The sequence below is a fragment of the Sesamum indicum genome, linkage group LG8, assembly GCF_026168435.1.
Source record: "Sesamum indicum cultivar Baizhima isolate 11 linkage group LG8, ASM2616843v1, whole genome shotgun sequence".
NCBI classification, from domain to species: domain Eukaryota; kingdom Viridiplantae; phylum Streptophyta; class Magnoliopsida; order Lamiales; family Pedaliaceae; genus Sesamum; species Sesamum indicum.
This window is the reverse complement of record NC_142664.1, coordinates 27526552-27551797: the sequence shown is the minus strand read 5'-3', so window position 1 is coordinate 27551797 and position 25246 is coordinate 27526552. Positions and strand designations below refer to the sequence as shown.

Sequence of the window (25246 nt, the reverse complement as noted above, 5' to 3'; positions counted from 1 at the left end):
CCGTGATAGATAGTAGTAAGGAATCATCTCGTTTTGTTGCAATGCCTTTTCATCCTCGAGAAGAAAGTGAAGAGGACGTCCATAGTAAACGCCCTCATACAATTGAAACATAACCTTATAGCTCCATTAGAAAATAATAATGAGTCATCTCGCAAATTATCAAAGCCATTGATGAGCATAAGACACATAGGAGGATTTTGAGACTTCGTTGCATGCCACATCATCTTAATGATATGACTCTGACTCCACATCTTGCAGTGGGAAAGATGAGTTACTTGATACTTTATACGATGGTATTGATTCATCGAATATACAAACATACAAAAAGACTTAAGTATAATATGTCTGACAATAAATAAGTCATCAAACACATTGTAGGAGGGAGTTGATTGATCAACCATATAGGCAATACTTAATGGGTCAAACGATCACGTTCTTGGCAGGAGATGCCTCACTAGTCATGTTTTCGACAAAAAATAACTCATTATACATATAATAGAATCGAATTGACTCATTAGCCACATATACCCCTTTGCATGACTCATCTGCCACGTAACAATCAAGTCCCTTGCAGGAGATGAGTCGTCAAACACATGACTCATCAACCATGTTGTCATGGCATCGTGACTCAGCTGCCATGTAGAATACGTTGTGGTGACTCAGTTGCCATATCAGCTGCAAATAGATGAGTCAGCCGCGCGTAGGATAGATCCAAAACGTCTAATTTAGAAGGGTGATTTGGTCATTAAACAAATCAATGATTTTAACTACACAGCTCATTTCCCCTTGGGCATGTCTGTCTGTCAAAGCCATTATTCCCGCGACTGATTCCGAAGCTGCAAGAATCCCAAACCCCTAAATTCATGGCGCGGAGGCCGGACGAGGACTATGATTACCTCTTCAAGGTTGTATTGATCGGCGATTCGGGCGTGGGAAAATCCAATTTGCTCTCTCGGTTCACCCGAAACGAGTTCTGCTTGGAATCTAAATCCACCATCGGCGTTGAGTTCGCCACCCGTACTCTTCAGGTTTACTTCAGCTTCTCATGCTACTATTCTTAGTATGATGGATTCAAATTTCCATCAGGCCCAGTAACTGAGTCCGATTTACTCAGTATGTGCGTTTATGTAATTTTTTGGTAATATATGTGGTGGGTTTTGGATCTTGGATCTGTTGTTGTATGAGTAGCTGTTCTCTGGAGTAGTGTTCTGCTGTAGTTATTTATCAGTCTTGCAATGCTCAAGCTGATAGACTTCCTAAAAGATCTTTTAGAATTAGTAGCAAGATTTCATGACAATGGTCTTTGCAGCTTCAGCTCACAAAGCATAAATCTGTTCATAGAAACATCTTTTCCTTTGCACGGTCCGAACTATTCCCACAATCTGATTATATTAGCTTTAGGCTTCTGGTAGTCATTGTGTAGTTGTTCCAACTATATGATTCTACACTTGCTTCGTGACAGTTTTCTTTCAAGATGTTATTACTATTATTTGTCATTGGTTTTTTGAATTATTCTGCGTAGTTATATCTGTTCATGACGGGTTTTGGTTATATGTAGGTCGAGGGAAGAACTATTAAGGCTCAGATATGGGACACAGCCGGCCAAGAGAGATACAGAGCCATAACAAGTGCATATTACCGTGGTGCTCTAGGAGCTCTTCTAGTATATGACGTTACAAAACCAACTACTTTTGATAATGTGAGTCGCTGGTTGAAGGAGTTAAGGGACCATGCCGACTCCAACATTGTTATTATGCTTATAGGAAATAAGACTGATCTCAAGCATCTTAGAGCTGTAGCCACTGAGGATGCTCAAGGTTTTGCAGAAAAGGAGGGGCTTTCATTCATCGAAACGTCTGCTCTGGAAGCCACTAATGTAGAGAAGGCTTTCCAGACTATCCTTTCCGAGATATACCGGATCATCAGCAAGAAGTCGCTTGCCTCAGATGAACCTGCACCAACAAGCATCAAAGAAGGAAAGACTCTTGTTGTTGGCCCACAAGATAACAACACAAAGAAGACTTGCTGCTCTACATCCTAATTGCCTTGTCTATTTTTTACCACCTCCCCCACCCACCCAAAGAGAGTAAAAGAAAAAAAGAGTTCACCTGCCTCTATTTTTGGGTCACTTCTGCTATCGATTATTTTGAATCCTTGTATTATTCTTATGTTTAAACATTTTGCTTTTGATTCTTAAGAGTTGCCAAAGTTTTTCTATGAAATGTTGTTGGATGAGTATGTTGTTTAAAGTGTTAGAGTTCTATATTTCGCATGTTAGACGCCAAAAAACAATTCTTGGCTTATAATTATGCAAGTATTGCTTGGGAAGCTATCCAAGAAGTCTGGTTCATGACAACCTCAGCCTCGGCTACTTTGCGCACGCTCGAGTTTCCTTAACATTTTCTTTAAACAAGCTTTCTGCTAAAATGCATGAATTCTGTGAGATTATCTATGTCACATCCTGTTTGTAAGTTAAAAAATCATGATGCCATACTTCCTAAGAAGAAATGCGCATGCTCTGGATTTCTTTTCCTTTGAATTTGATCTTTACTTGCATATTATGCTTACTAGTCCCCAGAAAACATTTTGGTTCTGCAAATGATTAATATGTGCAGTAACCTCTGAGTTTAACACATGTTCAAGCAGGAAAATCAGATTTCATTTCGAAACCTCCAGATGCACCACCTATATTGCAACTAATGATAGGAGAATGCAAGCATCTACATCCCAGAGAGCAACCATAAGACCTGGGAAGTTTTCTCATGAGTTGCTAGGGTCCAGTTGTGGAACATGAAATTTAGTCATGGACATGTGGAAATCTTATGTAATCCCAATTATGGCATAACACATGCCCACTTTTGGGCTGAAGAGAAGACAAACAAAGAGAATATCAATTTAGCAACATCAACTGTCTTAAGGAAATCCAAGTAGTGAAAGGACATTGTGTTAATAAACATTTACTATCTTTTTACATTTCTTCTAAACGGAAAATAATCAGCAGACCTAACCACAGCAGTTGCTCTTCTGCTCAATTGGCTGTCCCTTAATATGGACTGTGCTTGCAGGATTTGTGTTTACCGCTGGCTGGTTACCCATCCTGCATACACAAAAATTAACTCCTTAAGTTGACAAGTCCAACATCTGTTTCAACCTTCTAATTGCATGTGGTTCAGTAGTACCACCAAGGCGAGAAACAAAAAGGCCAAAATAACATGAATGCTATTGGTCATTTTTGGGAACTCACGTTGGGAAATACACTTTCAGTTCATGCATAAACAATACAGATAAACAGAAAATTAGCAAACTCAAGACCAATAAGGAAATAGGCTGTCAATCAAGAGAGTAACGGTTAAGCGGTCTAAAACAAATAAAAACACTAAGAGATTCCAATATGAATAGTAGCAGCAAGCATGTAAGTGGAAACTGATGAGCAAGACTCCATAAATTTTTTAGGGCATCAATAAAAATGATTAGTTGCTTTACTTTTTCTTAATCTCGCCAGCCATAGTCAAAAAGGCCTGCTCCACATTAATTGCATCTTTGGCACTGGTCTCCAGGAAAGGAATCCCAAGCTCATCCGCAAATGCCTGCAAGTTTGATTCAGAATAAGAGTCATTGTAGTGACAAAAAGAAAGATTTTTGCAACAAATAAATTTCAAGAAAATCTACCAATATAGGTAATAATACTTGCCCCATCACCTATACATGAGAACAATTTACATCTATGAATATTACACTATTTGTCCTTGTATCCCACAACCCTTCTGCAAGATAACAAAAACAAATAACAAAAAAAGAAATGGAATATATCCAGAGAACCAGTATTCTTGGCTGCTATTTAAACGTATATCAGCATTAGTCTTCCTACATGTCTAAATTTTAAATCCATTTTTAACAGTTAACCTGAAGGCTTAATATTGAAATATACGGGATAAGAACAGCAGGAGGAAAGATACTCACCTTTGCTGTCTGTGTGTCCACAACTTTGCTCTCAACTAAATCACATTTGTTTCCAACCAAAAGCTTGCAGACACTGTCATTTGCATATCTATCGATTTCATTAAGCCACTGCTTAACATTGTTGAAGCTCTCCATCTCAGTTACATCGTACACAATCTATCACAAGTTAGATATATGGATTACTCCTATAGAAAATGCAAATGTATAATGAAATCAGCCAGCTGCTAAAGGCTAGGAAGACTTAATCAAAATAAAAGGCTCTTCAATCAGGATCTTGCATCTTCCTCATAATATGCCACGCAAAAATGATAAGCATACTGAAGAAATGTGGCTCAGGGAAAATATGATACCCTAGACCAAGTTGGGGAACTGATATTAAGAAATAGCAAAAGCAATACATAAGCTTGTGCTGCAGGGTTCATTGATCATGTATCAAATTGTGAAATATATTACAGAAATCATAATATGGGAATAATTGAGTACAAACAGGAAAAACTGAAAGAGAAACAGCATTCAAGGTAAAGAAATTGAGTTCAGAAACCAGAAGCTCAAGCCAAAAGCCAGTCCTCTCGAGTATCAACAAAAGAATAAATGCATAATGGTATCTTCAATTACCAAAAAGGAAGTTCAATCTATTCATATATTTCAACAAATTGGCATGCGTTCACGCAATATAACTCTACAAATAAATAATAGAAATAATAATGACTGAACATGAAATATTGGAATAACTACATCAAATTCTTTCTTACAATGATTCCATGAGCTCCTCGGTAGTAACTGCTAGTGATAGTCCGGAAACGCTCCTGGCCAGCAGTATCCCACTTGAAACACATAAAGAAACGTTTTTCAGTTAACTATGATGACCACTGCTGTTATTTTAGGTATAAAATGGCAAAACTTATATACTTCCCCTATTTCCCATTGTATGCACGAGAATCACTTTGGCCTTTGAGGTATCAAATGGGCATAAATTGTCCATTTCCCCTATTCCCCCGTGTAGTATGACAATTAAAAGTTGCCTTAATCATGAATTCATAACAAATCATAGCAAGTAATATGGTGCATTTTTTTTAAAGTAAAATCAATTTCTGGAAGCATTCACTTTGGCATCTGGTACGTATGCTGGGTGGAAGAAACTACATGTAATCTTATAATGCCTTTATACCAGATAGAACATCCAATTGGTGAAAAATATCAAATCTGAATTACCACAGGAATCAAAGGAGAAAAAAGTAACACAATGACCAATCCGATATTCCATTATAAAACTCCTCACCTTCTACCACTGTTTTATTCGCTATAACAACTGACAGCACTTGAGATTCGTCAAATCAATGACTAACAGATGCTACTTCACCAAAAATAAATCTCTCATATCATCTTCGAAAGTTGAGTTTCTTCCAAAATTTGCTCATGAACCACACATGAAAACTTACAGTATAATAGGCAGTCAGACAAAGTTATATCCCTGGATATTCCATATCAAAAGAAAATGCAGTGTAATCTAAAGCGCATACACAATGCAGCATCGTGACAAACATCCACATGCATTCAGTCATGCGAAGTGGTTAGGCATTTATATTGACTCACGATTTGCAGCTTGATTGTCTTCCCATCCAGCTCCACTGTCCTTATTTTCTGCAACAATTACCCAGGAAACAACTATGTTCACTCCCAGTAGAAATTATCCAAGAAACTGAATTGACCTAACATCCATCAAGGTATAAACTAGAGAGAAAAAGTTCAAGGTCACAACTTACAAAATCGACTCCAATGGTGCTAATATAACTGTCCACATACGAATCATCCTACAACCATCAATCATCAATCAATTAACGTTACTTCGATAAAGAAATATTCTCCAAACAAAAAGTAAAAGTGTAACAGAAAACCCATTTCATAACAAAAACAATTAGCCCATTTCATGATATACATATTTCAGAAAAATGAACCCATGAGATTAAAAAAATGCATCCAAAAATCAACCATAACTTCTTCCACAGAACAAATTATTGGTAATATAAAGCAATAAGATAGATCGAAAAGACCGATTAAGGTCAACATACCGCGAATCTGAGAAGAAGACAAGACTTGCCGACAGAAGAGTCCCCGATTAAAAGAAGCTTGAACAAATAATCACTACAAAAAAGAAAAAGAAAATGAATATCATCACAAGTAAAACCGAGAAATGAAATCCAGAGGCGTCTCTTACTATTCTGTGCTCATCTTTCTTCGATTTTTGGCTTGTGAAGAAGGAAAAAGGCTTTTCTTTCTGTGTGTGTGTGTCTGTCTCTTGGGTGTCTGTTGAGGTCAGAGGTTTGAGGAAGAGTGAATCAAACTTGTGGTTTGTTTGTTCGCAAAGGAAACTGCAGAGAGGAAAAAAAAAAGGTAAATTAAAAATACCAATTTCGCATAATTACGAATACTTTGTTGTTTGAAAAATTATTAATATTTTTTTACTTTGACGATAGTTCAATAATTAATTCAATTTATTTTTTAAATTTTTCAAACAACAATCGAGTATTCATATTTATGACAATCTTAAAAAATATTGTAATTTATTTTTAAAAATTGAACAAAAAAATAAAATTAAAGAGAGGTGCTCTTCAATTATGTAAAATTATAGGAATTAGTATGAATATAAAATATTTTGCACTCCGCATTACGATTATTTTTGTACTTAAGAATCTCTTTTATTTTTTTTGGTTCAATTCATTCGTACTAACTATATTAGTTTTATAAATTACAACTTCAGACTACTTTCTAATTAAATTTTCACTAGAAAATGGTTACATACAGCACACATGTGCAATAATACGAATTTGTTAGATTTTTGCGTTAAATTTCATTTTTTATTATAAGAACATGGTGCATTCCTTAAAAAATAAAACAAGTTGAGATTTTGTTGTGAAAAAGTACATATGTGCATTGGATGTAATTATTTTTTGATCGAAAATTCCAAATTAAAGTAATTTAATACGATAACTTACAGACTCGTACAGTTCGTACGACAGATAAATAAAAAAATATAAAAATAAATGATAAAGTACATGTAAATAAGGTCAAAATGTATTTTAACCTTTTTATTTTCATGGGGTGACTCTCAGGATGGGAATTTGTTTGAGAATAAGTGATAAAGGAATAGTAAAAAGAATGGATGTGAATGAGTGAAGAATGATTGCAAGAAAAGCAAAGGAAGGATTAAGAGTCTGAATTATAGCAGAAGAAGAAGAAGAACATCATCCATCCATCAATCCTCATCCACTACTACCTAATCAATTATTCTTAGTGACTTCCCACTAACAAATCACTCTCTTTGCACCAACACCTGACTTTGGGATTCTTAAAATTGCTTCATCAAGAAATAAAAAAATATATTGATTTTACATCACTCACAACAAATAAACGTATTCCCATTTCCACTACAAAATCTATACAAATAAAGAAACAGCATTTCCCACTAAAAACTGGAAAATGAAAACAAAATCAAACATGGTTGAATTCTTCTTCTTCCATATGAAGAAGGCTCTTCCCTAATACCCTATACAACAATGTTTTGGAACTAAACGTCCCACCATCCTATAACCTATGCTCCTCAAATCTCTTCTGAGATTGGGGCTCAGGAAAACAATTTCTCAAAAACAGTCAGGATTATCCGTCCCATGAAGCTGTCCTCTAGCGTATTGCCTCTAACATTCTCCTTCTCAGAGCAAAGAGACAACCCTCTGCCAGTGGACTTCTGGTATCATACCAAGCTGGATCAATTGGCTAAAGAAGTAGACATACACGTCCTCCCAAATGATCAGCGGCTGATATAGTCTAGGACTTGATCGTTATCGCTACACCATTTCCTGGTCCTGTTCTTGTTCATTTGAGCTTTCCTGACAGCAATTTGGATCTGTTTTTCGTGGTCTTCGAGCATCTTCTCCACACTTCCACCCAACAACGGTCCAGAATAATTGATTGGTGTCTGCTTTAGAGCACAAATCTATGATCAAAATATGAAATGTCAGATACCCTTTCCCTTTTTCTTTTTTTTTTTTTGGGGGTTGGTTGGGGGTGGGGGGGGGGGGGAGGACAAAAATTCTTCACATTTGTCAGATGAGTATAAAGAATGTGGGACAAGCAGAGGAGCAAAGATAAAGCACTTAAACCATAAGGACATTGTATTTGCTCCACTACCTCAGCAACATCCTCATCCTAGGGAGAGGAAATTTCTCATTTCCTTGCCAGCGGAGATGTGTAAGGAAATTTTCAAGCAAGTTCTTACCGTTCTATTTTCTGGATGCACCTGTCTGCATTTGCCAATATTGAGCTGTTTGTATCTGGTGTTAGAACACTGTTCTTGCTCATGTGAAGCATCACTGGTCTCTGTCTTAAAATCCAGTTGTGAACCGTCGTGCGCTGTGACTGAACAGGACGGTTTAGATAATCCTGATGCCGCCTCCTGGGGTTTATACAATCTTGGAGTCGTTAACTCGTTATTCTCGGAGGTACCAAAGGGTGCATGAGGATCTGCGTGGGGCCTTTCATCAATAACATCTAAGGAATGTCTGGATTCACCCATTCGCCTGAACCGTTTGATGGGGACACCAGAACCACCATCTTCTTCTGGATTGTACTTCTCACTGTTCTTACTGGGGTTTGGCTGAATTTTCAGCTTCTGAATACAACAAGTCAAGGTTAGACAAGAACTTTGTAGCATTGCAAGTATAGGCATATCGAGCTAACAATCACCAGCAAGTTGGTTTCAGCCTTGCATGTACATTAGCATAGTAACAAACTAAGGATGCAGGAATAGTTCGTTAGTTTTAGAACTAGTAATTCAGGTATTATTTTAGGTAGTTCAAGAAAATCTCGAGTACTTAGCAAAATTAGTCATAAGATCACAAGTGACGGTATGTCAATGCAGAATAAAATGATTTTTACGAAAAATGATGCATATATACACCATAATTGTCAATAGACATTGTGTTATCTAGGATATTATAAGTATGAAAGGGGAAATAGAAAAAAACAAAAAAAATAATATCATTTACTTCAGATCCAACTATTTCATTCTTATTAAAATAGGAATAGGATTTGGAAATAAATTGCTCTACTAAATGAAAAGATCAAGAGGATCGTCATATTAGAGGTACTCCATTGGTTCCAACATCCTATGAAGATATCGTGGTTTATTCAAGCTGTTTTAAAAAATTTGGAAAAATTTTGTTACTATGTAAAATAGAAGCCTCAGAGTACAGATGTACCTGTATGGAGAGCTGCAATTCAGCATTAGCCTCGGGTGCTGGGACGGCTTTCAATTCTTTGGAGCCCTTTCTAGAAGATTCAAGTTCATGGCCATTTCCACAAGCTGCTAGTTGTCTGGGATCGTATAGAACAATGGTTGAGTACATATATCAAAACCGACAGAAACTATGAACTAAAACAAATTATCTGTAGAGTGCATATAGCGCGGACTGTAGGATCTTGTAAAGCAGTGAACCCCTCTTAGAGAGGTTTCACTAAACTTTTTAAAAAAATCGTATAAGTTCATACATGTTATAAAATGTTGGATTTTATTTTTAACTTTAGTTCTTTGAGTCTAACGACAATTTTCTAAGTTATGATTAAACTTGAAGGGATTGTTAAGATTTAAAAATGCTTAGGATCTCATGACATTACTTGTTCTAAAAGAGATTATAATCTCTTATAAGCTCCTACCATGTCATTTTTTTATCTTATAAGCTCTTTTCTTGAGAAAAATCTACCGAACACTTTATAGCATTTAAAAGGTTTTCAAATATCTTACAAGATGTTGTGAAGTGCTTGTAAGCTCATCCAAAGACACTCTTATTACTGTTCCAATGGAACAGCATAAATTTCGAATCATGATTCCGTGAAAGTACAAATCGAAATATATACCTTTTTGCCTCCTCACATCGCACCTTGGTGTCATATTCTTTGCTAGGGGGGTATTTCAGCAAGGATGATGGATCACAGGGTAGAGGATTTGTTAAGAAGAACTAGCAAGAAGCGCCTCATAAGTACATATGAAAATAAAGCTTACCATTATGCACTTTTCAGGAAAAAGAGCAAATAAAGGAGAAAAGGATATAAAATTCGATTCAGAATAAGTAGGTGCAGCAGAAAGCATAAATATGATCAAGCAAAGCTCCATCTTAATGGCATATTCATGCATAGTCTTCTCATCTTTGATCTGTTACTAGCCTTTGCACAATATTACGGTATTCTGCGAGACATGGTGTTACATTAAGCAACTTCAAATTCAAAATGTCCATAAGAAGCAAGTTTCTGCGCACAAGTTGAGGCTAGATTAAGGGCATGTTTGGTTAAACTTACTTAAAAAGCTCATGAGTTCGTGTGTCTTATATGATATTTTTAGAGCTTCTAAGATGTTGGCAAATTTGCAATTAATAATGAATGAAAAAGGAGTTTATTAAGGTTTTTTAAGAATCTTTTTCCTTTTCTAAAAGAGTTTACAAACTCCCAACATTTTTCTTTTTACTTTTTTATCATACAAGCTAATTTTTTAAAAAACTCAACACTCTACAGTATCTCGTACGCTATTAAACATCTTATAAGATATTTGAAAGAGTTAATAAACACTCTTTAAGTATATGGTATGAACTATTTAGGATATCACACAACTTTTATTGTGCTTTCATCCAACACATCATTCTAGAGCAATTTAGTTGTTTCCCAACACATTAAGTAGAACAAGTAAATAAGCTGAATGATTCTATGACCATCTATCACCATGTAATTGGCTTTCACAGCAAATGCCAGCACTCAAGTGAATATCTAAATGTTACGCGATCCAAAAACACCATTGACATTGTATCTGTCTTATGCAGGATTCGGATTGCATTAATGGCCTGAGATTGCAGCTTACTTGCAGTTAATGTTGATGTGAAGAAAAGGAAGATCAGAACTCTCGACAAAAAAGAAACTTCAAGGAGGGAAAATAAGCTTTACCTCACTTTGAAGTGCAGAAGTCGTCGATCCTCGATTTTCTGGTTCAAAAGCAAGGAGAGTTTCCAGAAGGGCTAAAGCAGAAGGAGGGAGGTTCTTGAATGCCTCAGCCACACGTCGTTTGTAAGGCTGTTGAGGTTTGAAGATTGCAGTGAGTGGTAATTTTGATTTATTCCAGTATTCTTCTGAGGGTGAACCACAAAGTTTATAGATTTTGTGCAGCTGTTCGACCTGTATACGGATTGGACCAGTTCAAGCCAATATTAGGGTCGTAAGTAAAGCACCAATGACATGTTAAGTGAAAATATATACCAAGTAAAGATAGAAGAAAAGATCTTGAAAATCAGAAAATTCAGAAGTTCTCACAAGAATCAGAAGAGTGTATAAATCGTGATTTGTAAAAGTCATCGGACAAAGTAAAAAGTAATATCGGACCAAGATATAAATGAAGGTGATTGCATATAAAACAAATTATTGAGCAAAACTTCGTTTCAATTACTGAAAACGCAATTACAATAATTCTCACACAGTATCAAGATTATGGTGTGTTCCTAAGTAAAAATATGTAATTATTGGAAAGACTGCTTCATATAACAGCTTAAATGAGAGGAGACCCATTTGAAATTTAAAATTTCTGACACACTCCTTCATGTGCATAGGCAAGATTCTATTTGTAAACCTAGCGTGCGTAGAAAAATCTTCTGTATAAATGGATGACATTAAGATTCGATTTCCAAACTCTTGTTTAACCCAACTCTAATATCATGTACAATGACCACGTCAAACTAAAAGCATAAACATAGTTGTTAAAGGCTCATGGCGCACCATGGCACAAAAGTGTCTTGGAGCCATGGTGCATGGCACGCGACATGCCACATGCCTTATAACTGCGTAAAATAAATAAATTATACACTTTCAGTATTATTAATGGGTATCAACAAAATTAATACAAAAATAAACAAATATAAAAACTATAAAGAAGAAAACTAACATAAATTCCAAAGATTATTTAATTACATTTCACACTAGCTTCAGTAAATAGATAACAATTTCAGCACTGATTTAACCACTCTTAACATTTGTCCAGCAAATTAAAACTTGCAAAGTACAGCAATATTTCGGCAGCAAACTGACATATTTCAGCAATAACTTCAATAAGTTAAGCAAAAATTAAAAAATAGTAACAATAATACTAATTCAACAATTACAATATTAAAATTTGCCAAAACCTTAGAAAAAGAAAACAGAAAAAATAGAAAATAGAAAGGACTAGTAAAAGATTGGGAAAGAAAAGGAGGAAGAAGATAAAGGGGACAGAAAAATATAGAAGAAAAGGAGCAAGACGGAGTCTGGCACAGAAGAAGAAGGAACTGGATGGCATATGTGCAAACAGACTATTGAGATTAATAATTATGAGCTCAAAGTGTCAGGAAAAGAAAATCATTTAATATTTCATTTACAATAGTAAAGCAATCATTTGTTATGTATTTTCTTCCATTATTGTATTGGAATATAATGGTAAGTCTTTCGAGTCCCAATTAAGAAGCACATATTATTGAACTAAATGCAATCTAAATCAACTGAAAAAGGAATTCAGCACAATTCTGTGCCTAAACAGTAAAACAGCACTAAACCCACAAGATTTTTTCTTCTGTATTTACAGTTTCTAGTTCCAAAAAACCACTGCAGACCAAATCTTTGATATCTTATTAATTAACTTACCTTACAAGTCAAGAAGCATATATTACGTTTTTAGAACCTTCACATCGCCTGACACAGCAGGACAAGATCATAATCAGAAAACATGATGCCTCCAGACCTGCAGATCGGGTATATAGACACTCTAAAAAATAATGGAGTTTCCAGATTGAGTTCACGTGATGTCCGATGTGTATTACATGACATATATGCCAGAACTTTGAATTTTCTGGAGAGAGGACATGGACAATGTAGAAACAAAATATTGATTGCCTAGGAAGTTTTAAGGTCTCATCATCAGAATAGAAACGACATGAGTGTTGGAATCATCAGTAGCCTTTTAAAAAGTGGTGGTTCACAAGAGAAGGTTTACTTAACCAACTAGATCTCAATATAGCAGGATTCCAAAGTAAACAAAGAAAATTTGGATGTATTTCCAAGGCAACATGTAAATTCAAGAATCCATGTGAAGGAAGTTAAGGGAACAGAAGCCCTGAAGACAAGAATGTTTAATTGGATAAAACGATACGAGAAACTTAAATGAAGACATGTTTGAGCATAAATATTAAAGACTAACAGGTACATGTCAACAACATGATAACAACGGCCATAAACAAATCTATGCTGTGATCATGTTAGTGGTACAATCAGTGCCTTCCTGATTTGATGTTAACTGGCACAAAAACACAGAGGAACTATGATGTGCATAATCCAGTCTAAGCAACTTCTGATTCTAAAAACCAATAACTGTCCTTGATATTCAACATCAAGGAAATAGAACCTGAAGTATATTTGGTTTGCTCAACTAAACAATAATGCTTATCAAGTCAATCTGACCGAGAGCATGTGGCCAAAATGCTTCTGAAGGTAACATATCACTTGACAGGAAAGAAACGTTTGCCAGTTTAAAAGTTATAATCATATTTCAGTCACTACTACAAAAATGTATAGAAAATTATACCCAATGTATTAATCACAACCAAATATTCCCAAAACTTCCAGAGAATAGGGCAAAATAGTTGTTTCCTCGGTTTTTTATTACGTCAGAGGTCCAAGATAAAGTTTGTGGATCTTTTCAACAACCTCGAGCGGACGACCTATAGATTGCCACCAATCAACTATAATTTGAACCACAATTCAACCAGTAGCAAACTCAAAGACAATCATAGTCATCGATAAATTAAAAAAATTAAAGTTAATGAAATCAACAGTATGTACGGAATGTCATCTTAGGTTTTCCCAGCGACTATTTTAAGATGTCATTATTCGGCCAAAAAAGCACATCAAGTAACAATGTCAAACATTGAGCAATGTGATTTTTCTTTCATGATTTAACAATAGAAAAATAAGTCTTCCAGCAAGAGAAAATGAGAAAACTTTCTGTCCCTCTCCATTAAATAATGTCATGTTGATTAAAGTACAAGCAAGTAAATCTGGAACCAAACAGATTTGTTTTAATATTAAAAGCTTATTTAGCTGGCCATGTACCTCTGTCCTTCCAGACATAATAGGTTTTCGTGTAAACAATTCAGCAAGAATGCAACCTGCACTCCACAAATCCACAGCTACTCCATAATATGTAGCACCAAGCAGAAGCTCAGGAGCTCGATACCACAATGTCACAACACGACTAGTTAGAGGATGTTTTTGATTGCTACCAAAAAGAGTTGCAAGTCCAAAATCACCAATCTTCAGATTCCCATTGTTGTCAACCAGAATATTCGAACCCTTAATATCACGATGCAAGACTCCATGGGTATGACAGTGTTCAAGTCCACTAAGCAGCTGATGCATGTAGCATTTGATCTGCATGGCCATAACACATAGAAAAATTCAAAAATACTAAATGTTAGAGGTAGCTCCAATTGTCAACAAGAATTAAGATTAATAAATATACCTAAAAAAGGCAGTAAAGCAAATTGTAGAACTATATTTGAAAAAAAGATAGCAGAGTCAATGCTTATTTGTTATATTTTCACAAAGTTTCTGCATCAACATCCCATTTTGACCTATTCATTTCAAGCTAAACTTCAGATTAACACTTAAAAAGTCCTTAGGAGATGAAGTTCACCAAATTCTTGGTTTCTCACAGGACTGACCATTATTTCCATCTCTGTTTTACAATGACAGCATTCCTTCTAGCTCGTTCTTCTAATTGACATGGAACTAAATCAAATTGCTCACTCAAACCATACCACTGCATGAAATTACTTTTTTGTGATTGAAAGGGGAAGTAGTCAAATCTGATTTGGTGGTTCTTCATTTCTACTGTCCTCCCCCCTAATACTATAGCAGAACCACTCAAGTCATTTCACAAAATCAGACTACACTGAAACTCAATAGGATTAAGTTGCTGAGTCCATTCCCTTGGCTTGGTTTTGCTGGATAGGGTCTTAGATTTATTAGCAGCTCACACCATATTGTCCTGCATCCAACCCAATAATTTCCTAAAGTTATTTTCAGGTCTCAAGGGAATGGCTTCATTATAACCAGCAAAACAGCCACAGGATCTATAACCCAGAATATATAAGTCAAGACAAGTGTCAGGACCGGCATCTTCTCCATTACAGATTTCCAGTAATAATAAGTAGAATTGGAGAAAATTATTCTAAATTTGATCAAGACTCAAGTTTGAAGGTATATGAGTTGAGAATCACTTCCAGAAGATAAAGATTATATTTCCCACAAAATAGAAACACAATAACAAACCTGTGATTCAGTAAATTTAACCAAAGGTGAAGATGTCAGTCCAGCAAGATCATGTTCCATGTATTCAAATACCAGGTATAAGCTGCTTGAAACCCTGGAAGTCACCAGACCTTCAAGTTTCATCACATTTGGATGGTCCAGCTTACGTAGAATAAGGATTTCCCGAGCCATGAAGCAGACACTTTCTGGGTCCATGTTACAAAATCGCACCTTTTTCAGAGCAACGATTTTTCCAGTTTCAAGGTCGCGAGCTCTGTAGACATTGCTGTATGTCCCTTGACCAATCTGGGAATTGGCATCATAGTTGAAACAATTTGAGCAATAACATAATACAATAGAGAAGAAATAAAAATTTCACATATCCCAAGAAATTGTTTCAGGAGCTAAAATCAAGTTATGTCAAATAGCACAATGTGTGTGTGTGTGTCTCTCATATGGCTTCCTAGGAGGTTTCATGAATGGGCACTCTACAGGTACATGGGAGAAAGTTCAGAAATCTGATTGAGAAGGAACCAAAGGCATAAGCAGAACGAGAAACGGCCAACCTTTCAGCAGGAAGGCAATGAAATTTATACATGTTTGCATAGTGATTGTTAAATACTATAAGACACTAACGAAAATTTTTAGCTAAATGTATTCTTTACCACGAAACAAGGATCCCATGTTTCAGAAATATGCTTAATTAGCTCAAATTTGAGAAAGCACATGTGCATACTAAAGTATAATTCTCACCAAAAAGGCAGGTCAGCAACCCTTATCTTTCTGACAAATAAACAACAATGTGCATTAGCTATACAACAAAGGAACATACATACAAAGAGGGATGTTAAAAGTGTGACGTATGACTAAGTCAAAATTGAAGCAATGGAACCAATAAACAAATAGCCATAAAAATAATATCAAATTAAAAGAAACATATATATTCCAAGAAAGGGCAATCTCCCATACTTTTTCCAATCTCTCGAATGATTCCAACTTTCGAGGTGTCAATCCTTTGATAGCTTCCCCGGCCACAGCAGTCAGCCATACTGGCCACACGGGATTATGTGCTCCACTTGTCCCTTTTCCAGCACATAATTCCCTAGACATCTGACATTTCCCTCCTGGCAGTGCTGTGTCCATTGTTGCCCACCTTTTCAATTCCCCAGCTGCTGGTTTGTCGAAAACAGTGAGCTGCTTATCCCCTTCCTCCCAGGAAGCTGGGGTCGAGCCTGCACTTTTAGCAGCATGCTCGGTTGATACAGGCAACGTAGTTGCTTCATTGGCTTCTTTGCCGACCTGCACCACAAGTTCCTCCTTCTGTGAGGAAGCTACTAGTCTTTTGGAAGATTTTCTGGGACGTCTGAATTTCTTGGCTTTTTGCTCATCTTTCCAGTCTTTAGAGCAAATGCAGCCCATACTAAACAAAAAATTCAGACCCTTATTCTTCTAAAATAAAAACCTGCCTCGTAGCTTCCCAACACCAGCAGTATATATCTCTTATCTTAGCATCATTTCCAAAACTGGGAAAAATTCCAACACATTGGACTACTTTATTGTAATTCACGCGCCTACTCTCCAGTTCTACAACTCAAACCGCATACAAAACTTACCCCCAAATCAAATCAATCTCTAGAGATACCCTTCTAATACAATCAGAATCTCCTTGAAACACTGAAATACCATACCTAAACAATCAACAATGTGCCTCCAACAAATTTCAAAGAAGCCCACTTCACAGAATAGCAAAGAACTCTAACTGAATTTCAGAACCTGGACGGATTCTTTATCAGAACACAACCCAGATCCCAAACTTCAGTGTTTTTCAACAGAAACCAACCCACATTGCCAGAAGAATTAAACAATTCCACAAACTCAAATAAACAAGAAAGGAATAAAAATAGCTTCTACTTTTTCATGGACAGACAGAAACAACACAAACAAATATGAAAACTCAATCAACTTAAAGCAATAATTCGGGTGGCTGCAGCTGAATTACCTATTTAAAACAACGATATACATCGCATGGACAAATTAGCAGACAGAGAGAGAGATAGTTCCCGGATATGGAGGAGTACCTGCCGAACGCAAATGACCAATTTGATATTTGGTCCAACTGAATACTGGACAAGAACACAACAGAAAAATTTCAATGAATAATATCACATTGACTTGGAGGGAAATGGAAAATTGATACATACACTCAATTTACTTAAAATAGTTTAATACTTATCAAATACCACACCCCGAATGAAAAGTGGATGACACTAAACTATATATAGCATTTTTCATATATTTACTCCCAGATATGATTCTCTCCATCATAACTGCCATTCTTTTGGATTTTGAATCTTTTCTCTGAATTTTTTAGTCAAATTTAAGTACTTGCTGAATAACATCAATTACAAAGTGTTTGATTATATTTTTTTTAAAAAAAAAAAACAGTTTTTTCAAATGCTTTTAAGCTCAGCAACCCCCAAAAATTCTTCTTATAAGATATTTTAAACACTTTAATATTTGATTGACACTCCCTCACAACTTTTTTCCCAGACAAGATTCATATATAATATGATTCTTTTATTACAATATAATAAATTTATTGTACTTAATAATTTATAAGTTTCAACGTCTTATTTATCTTAATATTTCAAGAATTTTTTTTTTAAATAAAACCTAATCTTTTTAAATAGTTGAAATATAAACTTAGCTAAACACCCTCCTAATTTGGAGTTGGCAAATGATTGCTTTAGACTTGTACTTTCAAAAGTTTGATAGCAAGGAATCAAATTGTAACCAATGATGCTTTACACCGATAGTTAAGGCTGATGTCATAAGATAAATACGATTTTATGAGTTTAATCCAATAAAATATATGAATATTTATCATATTATATATATATATAATTTATTATTTCATTGTCCATTATAACTAAACTGTTATTGAGTATTGATGTACAGTTTCTATTATTACAAAAAATAGTTATCCGAGCCTGGTGGAATAGCAATCCCTCTATTATCCATATTTGTCACTGATTCACATACCGAATTCCTTTGTAAGTAAACATGGGACAAGGCCTAATGCTCAGGGGATATCAAGCCTTGTCCCATTAAGTAAATACGATCCGAAAATAATTTAATAAAAAGGGATAATTATACTTTTGTTTCTTGAAATTTGGCATAACTACATTTAAATTTTTTATGATTTGGAAAATTACATATAATATTCATGAGATTTGCTTCTATCTAATAAATAAATTACACATTAGTCAATATTTATCGAATTTGCTGATATTAATGAAAAATAGCATATCAAACAAATCTTTTTATGACCAAATTACCTTCATACATCTTTACATGTGAATGCATGTGAGGAGGTATATTTTCACCATTATAAGAGTAGTTTCGTCTTAAAATAATTGTTTAACCTATAATAAGTCGGTTTTAAGTCAATGAAGGATATATATCAACTTTCATTCAACATTTGTGTTAATATTAGCAAATTCGGTGTGACTAACGGAGGAACTTATTTGTTAGACAAAGCAAATATTAGGGGTGTTAGATGAAATTTTTCAAACAACAGGGAGTTTACGTGTAATTACACCAAACCTAAAAAAAGAAAATGTAACTATCCCTTATTAAAAATCATATGAAAATGTGGTGTGACGACAACAGAAACAATAAGTGGGCTCACATAAAAACATACATAGCTAAAAAAACACAAAATTGAAGGATTACATAAAACAAAAATGGAAGTTTGTGAATATTCTAAAAGGGGTTAAAAGCAGAAAAAATGATAAAAGAATTTTAGTATAAATAATGAAATTGAAATAATATTTAGAGATGTTAGTGTCATGTTCTTCTCTGAAAATGATGTATTGCCATCTTATTGTATTTGCTTTTTGTGTTGGAGGAGTGGTCCTTTTACTTTCAACTTCAGTAAATGGACCACTTCTATTTTCAAATAAATACCTTCTTGACTTTGGTCAACCATCTGATTAATTTTTTTTAAATGAAGTTTTCAATATTTAATAGTTTTTTTTTTAAAAAAAATTGTAACTTTTTTATTGCAAATCATCGCCCAGATAAATTTATTTAAAATTGTGCACCTGACATACCATTTATACTAAAGATGCTCGAATACACTTATTAAAGTCCTCCTGAATGGGAAAAAATGATCTAAGCGCTACTGATAATCCATTTCACGATATTATAATTCTTGAATTCATTACAAAATAGCCCTTCAATTTTGACAAATTAATAAGTAATTCAGAAATATTAATTAGAAGTTCGGATAATGTTATTATATATTCCTAAATAAACCACAAAAAAGAGTGTCGTCGAAAGTTTTTGTCAATAATTTTGAAAATTGAAAATGTGAGCAATATATAGTTATATTAATCCTGAGAATAAGTTAATTACCCAATTTTTCTTGCGAGGTTTATATAAATGGGTTGACCAAAGCATGAGCATGTCCGGACTCGGCCCGTATAAATTTTGATTCTCTTTTGGCAACTTTCCTACAAAACGGTAGACCAAGTAGTCCATTATGACCAATTCAAGTAGGGTCAACAGATCCACAGTCGGAGTATCTAAACCCCCTTTAAATTAGTTAGAACCGTTTTTCGAATAAATGATCGATAAGGTCGAATTGTATAAAATGTAAAATATAATAAATTAATATATTTTTATCGATATTTATCCAATTAGATGAAACGTGCAATATCATTGATTGAGTGAGTTGTATTATTATATTCATGATGCTTGATAATGATATAGAGTATGATAAATTACTGACGGAACTGTCATATTTTGTAAATGAAACCCTCATAGTATGTACATTTTATGTCCTATTTTGTGCGGGTGCGGGTGCAGTTGATGATCGAAAAGTAACGACAGCAGGGGATCCCAACAGCAGACGGGCAGGGGCAGGGGCAGGGGGCAGAACATTCACCGGGAAGGGCGGCACGAGTGAAATGCCAGATAGGCTAGGGACAAGGGCTCACCTCTCCTCACCCTCACAGGCTCACCTCACTTCCAGCTTCGTGCACATCACATGCCAGCTGCGTACAGCCTGTCTGTCTGAATACCCAAAATTCCCTCAATTTTCCAACTTAATTACCCAACATACCCAAAACAAAAATTATTAATAATAATTAGTTCAGCGCGGAAATTATATATACCGCCTTAAATATATTTTATTTTTCTCCTGATTTTTGGATTTATTGGCTGGCGACAGGCTGTCAGCAACAAAGTCCCACTCTCTCTCTCTCTCTCTCTTGGAAGACTACTCCCCTCTACCTTACATTGCTTTTCCCCTCTCTCTCTCTCTATAGAAAGAATTTCTCTTTTTGGCTTGAATTCTGTTTTCTCTCTCTCGCTAGGGTTTTTTGGCATTTCTTGAGGAATTGAGGATTCGTCGTCGTAGCTCGCTGGATCGTTGATTCGCAAGTTGTAAGCTCTCTGTTCGGCTTATTTTTATTTTTATTTTTATATTGTTTTGGAGTTTTTATGTGTTTATTATTAGTTTAGGCGTCGGTTTTGCGGTTTTGTAAGAATGTGCGGATTTTAACGAGTTTTTCGTTTGGTTTTCTCTGCTGCTTGTGCCTGCGATATGTTTTTCATTGTTATTTTGCTCGGTTGTTTTTGGGAAAACTGTCGTGCATGTTGCAGCTTGCGAGTTTTGGGTGGTGTTTCGTAAAGTTATTGTTAAGGAAAGAGTCTAGATTGCTTATTTGATACATAATTTTTGGTTATGCTGTTTGATCACTGTGTTTTTTTTGAATAAATAAATAAATAAATGAGGTTGGAATCTTTGGGCTAGATAGGCTAAGTTTAATTTTGAATTTTTGCGGGTGGTGTGTGTTTGATTGTGGAAAATTTGGTGGGATTGATGTTTGCGCCGTCTAAGGAATAAATGTAAAGAAAGTTGATTTAAGCAAGTTTTGGGAACCAATTGAGTTACCTACTTGCATTTTTAAGGTTTTTTGGTTTAGGTGAGTTGATGCATTTGTGAAGGTTACGGGGACTTGTACAGTTGCTCATTTGGAAATTTCGAAAGATATTAACGGAGATATTAGGAAGTTGATAAGATTCTTGTGTGCTGTTTGAGATTAATTGACTTTAGTAGTTCTTCATTTGACTTTTCCTAGAGGTATTATTGAAGATACTAGGAATTTGAAACCCTATTGGGAGGTTTTAGGCTGGTCGTACGTCATCGTGCCTTAGACGTGGAGCATGTGCTGTCTTCTCTTCTGTTTTTGTGTTCCTGAGTACCAGTTTCCATAAAATACTTATGTCACAGAAGGTAATTGGGATTATTTGAATCTAGATTCATAAGTTGCGACTCCTCTTGCCAATTGCTTGCAATTGCTTTATATATGAAACGGTTTGGCGGACACATCGGAGGATTTCAAAATTAAAAATGGTAACTGTATCGAAAAGTTAATAAGAGTTGTTACTGTGCTACAATGTAACTCTGCCACGTGGAGTATATGTGGACCTGCTGAATAGAATCTTATTAAAGATTATCGGTGATGTCACTTGTAATGAATTTGATTGTTTAATGCTTTCAGATATTATTTGCGTCCTACGTGTTGGCATGTTCAGCTTGCTTTTAGTTTGATTCTTCGAGATCTCACCAGCTCAATCTACTGGCTCATTTAGCGATTTTCTGTATTGACCATAACTGATCGTCATGATCTTCTTTGCTTTTCCTTATTTTTCAGATTTTCTTTGCATATGGTTTAGTGAAAGAAATATTGTCTATTTGTCATTTTTGTTGACTTCTATTGAAGGAGATTCTTTCTCTGTTACTCTATATCTACAAGTTCTTCATTAAACAAATTGTTCCTTTCATGAACGAGCTACTTTAAATTTGACTACTATTTTAGCGAGGGCACATTTGGCTGTTTCTCTGGCAAGCACAGAGGTTTATGATCAGAACACATATATGTATGTAGCATCCTATATAAGTGTAATACTAACTTTTAACTGTTGGTGAATGGTTACATCTTTTCCTACGTTGACTTATTCTTCTTGAAGTTGATTAGCCAATCCATTTCATCAATCTGGATCAATGAATGATTTTGTATACCTTGTTAATTTTGTAGGTTGTTAGGTTGGATGCTCAATCCTGAAAGGTTACTTCTAATAAGTTCTAGTGTTCACCTGTGTTGGTAAAGAGGAACTATTTGAGGTTGGAAGTTATTAAGCAACTTTTGTTGCCATTTCCTGTTATTCGTTCAAAGGAGCATCTAATCGGAAGCAGCCGTATATGATATTTGTGGAGCTGATAGTAATCTTCAATAATTGCTTTCAAGTAGCATCAGCCTGCTTGCAGTTTCTGCGGTATTCTGCAGTCAATAGAGAATTTTTTTGTGTCCATGCTGGCGGAGAGCATGCGTGGAATCTGTGCTTTGGGTAATGCCCCTGACGAGATTTGTTGCTGATGCACTTGGTGTGGTGACGATTTTTCTTGTTGTTGTACTGGTCCTTCTGGGTTTATTTTGCATTGTATATTCATTTTACTTCCGCAGTTGGATTCGTGGGCAAGGTCTGATTCAGCTTAATTACTTCAGTGGTCCTTGGATTATCAGAATTACATACATCTTTTTTGCAGTCTGGTGGGGTTTTGGTGAAATTATTCGTTTGAATCTGTTGAGACGCAAAGGGAGAGTCTTGGATGCCCTGACTTTGCAATGGCAGCAAAATGTTTGCAAATGCTACATTGTTTCGAACCTGGGTTTTGCAGAGCCATGCCTTTTTCTTACTCTCATTTTTCTTCTCCGTGCATCTCTACAGAGGTCTGGAACATTAGGTCGGAAGTGGAACATGAAAACAGCCGGTTTTGTTCTTCTTTATTGCTTTCCGATGTTCATTCTTCAGCTTGTAGTTATTTTAGTTGGACCAGAGTATAAGAAGGAGCACAATCCCAAACTACCTTCTTATTTCATCAAAGCAGCTTCTTCGCCCAAGTCCAATGGTGGTATTGCCCTCTGCACTTACCCTCTATTGAGTACCCTCTTTCTTGGTCTTTTTGCTACCGTGCTAACTGCCTACTTGTTCTGGCTTGGTAGACGAATTCTTCATTCGGTCATCAATAAGGGTCTGCAAAAGAGAGTGTACACATTAATTGTTTCTATTTCTAGTTTTTTCCCATTAAGAGTTGTTCTGCTTGGTTTGTCCGTCCTAAGTGATCCAGAAAGACTTGTGTTTGACGCCATAGCATTCTTGGCTTTTCTTTCCCTTTTATGTTGTGCCGGGGTGGGTATCTGCTTGCTTGTATACCTTCCCGTTGCAGATTCTTTATCTTTGAGGAGTCTGCAAGGAGATATTGAGGCTAGGAGAGGGGCCGGTAACGAATGCAACGACACCATTTCATTAATTGCTAATCAGAGTCCTCCTGGAGGAAGTATGGTAAGTAGTCCTGGGAGAAACTCAACATCTTCAGGAAAACGTGGATCGATTTCTTTCCGGACAATGGAAAAGGATGAAGCCTCTGGAGCAGCATTTGTGGAACTGAGCCTCTTCAATCCTAGTCAGCATTCAACTCCACCTGGGTCACCTAGACTTCTCGGCTGGCCTATGATCCCTTCTGCACAAGGTCAGGGATCCTAATGCTGCTGAGAGGATGCGGTGTCAAGCATTTTTGTGGTGAACTCAAAACTGTTTGTAAAGGATTTTTAGCTTTTTAATAATGATTTGCTAATTTTGGTTTTGGTTTTGGTTTTGAGATAGTTGTTTGCTTGTTATCCACCTGATTTTTTTGGTGGCACTCTTGATCTGTATCTTTTAAAATTCTGTTGTTATGTCAATTTTACAGCTTTACTGATGATCCAAATGCTGCTCCTTACGAAAATTTGTTCTCTGCTGCTATGCTTAATAAATTGGGTGTCTGCTTTCTTGCCATTGCTATTAGTGTTTGTGATCTTTTTATGGTATTAGGTTTTCTTCACTGCACTAGTAAATGTTGGTCCCTAGCAAGGGCGGACATGGACATGGGGTAAGATTTCATGCTAATTACTTGAATGGTATGATGATCTTATTACTGCCAAATCTGACATTTGAGAATGTTGTATATTCTTTTGATGGTGTTATGAAGCAAATTTTTTCAATTGACGTGTATGTCATGTCATGGCATGGTGTTTGTTGTCATATGTGCATGTCTGTGATCTTATGGTGTGATTGTAAAGTGAAGTGTCAATATTGAAATAATAAGTTATTGATTTGAATTGGGTTTAGTTGATTTAAGTTGTTCCTTCAAATTGACTAAGTAAATAACTCATAATCTGGAGACCTGTGTTTCTCCAGAATGATAAATCATTTTCTAATGAGTTCTTCAATATCGCACTCAATTTAAGCATGGAGCAAAACTCCATAAGTATCTTCACATGGGGACTATTGAAAGTTTTTATATATTTAATCACCCTAATTGTTATTATTGGAGCACATTTTATTTTTTTAAGATAAGGTGTGTAATTTTAAAATAATTAATCTTAGTTGTCAATATATATTATTTAATTTAAAATATTCGCCTCTTTAATTACTTTGTTCTGTAAATAGCTTGGTAGATACATATTTAAAGATTTATTTAATTATTAAAAATTTTAAATTCTGTAAATGCATGGGACGTGCTCCTTCCATTAGGATGTATTATGAAATAATTATACTGGTCTTTTCGAAATTTTAGCATAGTTTTACATAGATTTTTTTGTTTTTGAAAAATTGCATATAGTATCCACAACGTTCGTTTTTGTTTATAATTAAATTTGTTCATTACTCCAAATTTATAGAATTCGTTAATAATAGCAAAAAATAGAAATTCATATATAGTCCCAGTTGGTCTATTACTAATTTATTGTGAAATAAATATTTTTTCTAATTAAATTACTATTATACCATATGGTATTACATGTGAGGA

The 25246-nt window shown here is 35.4% G+C and overlaps 4 protein-coding genes across 13 annotated transcripts; 2 read left to right on the top strand and 2 right to left on the bottom strand.

Moving 5' to 3' along the window:
- The first annotated feature begins 782 nt into the window (after positions 1–782).
- On the top strand, positions 783–2249 carry LOC105169076 (ras-related protein RABA2a). The gene is made up of 2 exons (XM_011089353.3): positions 783–1028; positions 1559–2249. Exons 1-2 carry the CDS (start codon positions 864–866, stop codon positions 2039–2041), a joined length of 648 nt encoding a protein of 215 aa, XP_011087655.1. The 5' UTR covers positions 783–863; the 3' UTR covers positions 2042–2249.
- Positions 2250–2818: 569 nt separating this feature from the next.
- Positions 2819–6331, bottom strand: LOC105169075 (ras-related protein RABD1). Its single transcript, XM_011089352.3, has 8 exons — positions 6176–6331; positions 6030–6102; positions 5724–5771; positions 5554–5601; positions 4713–4784; positions 3961–4116; positions 3484–3587; positions 2819–3097 (listed from the first exon to the last, which is right to left on the bottom strand). The coding sequence occupies exons 1-8, from the start codon at positions 6187–6189 to the stop codon at positions 3004–3006; spliced, it is 609 nt and encodes a 202-aa protein (XP_011087654.1). The 5' UTR covers positions 6190–6331; the 3' UTR covers positions 2819–3003.
- Positions 6332–7344: 1013 nt separating this feature from the next.
- On the bottom strand, positions 7345–17848 carry LOC105169074 (putative serine/threonine-protein kinase At1g09600). Of its 10 annotated transcripts, none has more exons than XM_088884051.1 (10): positions 17529–17848; positions 17406–17450; positions 16297–16747; positions 15349–15633; positions 14128–14445; positions 10945–11172; positions 9871–9971; positions 9216–9330; positions 8234–8626; positions 7345–7951 (listed from the first exon to the last, which is right to left on the bottom strand). In XM_088884051.1, exons 3-10 carry the CDS (start codon positions 16744–16746, stop codon positions 7766–7768), a joined length of 2076 nt encoding a protein of 691 aa, XP_088740177.1. In that variant the 5' UTR covers position 16747; positions 17406–17450; positions 17529–17848; the 3' UTR covers positions 7345–7765. The 10 variants fall into 10 exon arrangements, with proteins under 10 accessions (XP_088740177.1, XP_011087651.1, XP_088740178.1 ...); XM_011089349.3 differs by having other exon boundaries at positions 17327–17450; positions 17529–17847; XM_088884052.1 differs by having other exon boundaries at positions 16297–16626; positions 17327–17450; positions 17529–17842.
- A 2757-nt stretch (positions 17849–20605) lies between these two features.
- LOC105169073 (uncharacterized) lies at positions 20606–24166 on the top strand. The gene is made up of 2 exons (XM_011089348.3): positions 20606–20778; positions 22437–24166. Exon 2 carries the CDS (start codon positions 22750–22752, stop codon positions 23941–23943), a length of 1194 nt encoding a protein of 397 aa, XP_011087650.1. The 5' UTR covers positions 20606–20778; positions 22437–22749; the 3' UTR covers positions 23944–24166.
- The last annotated feature ends 1080 nt before the right edge of the window (positions 24167–25246 follow it).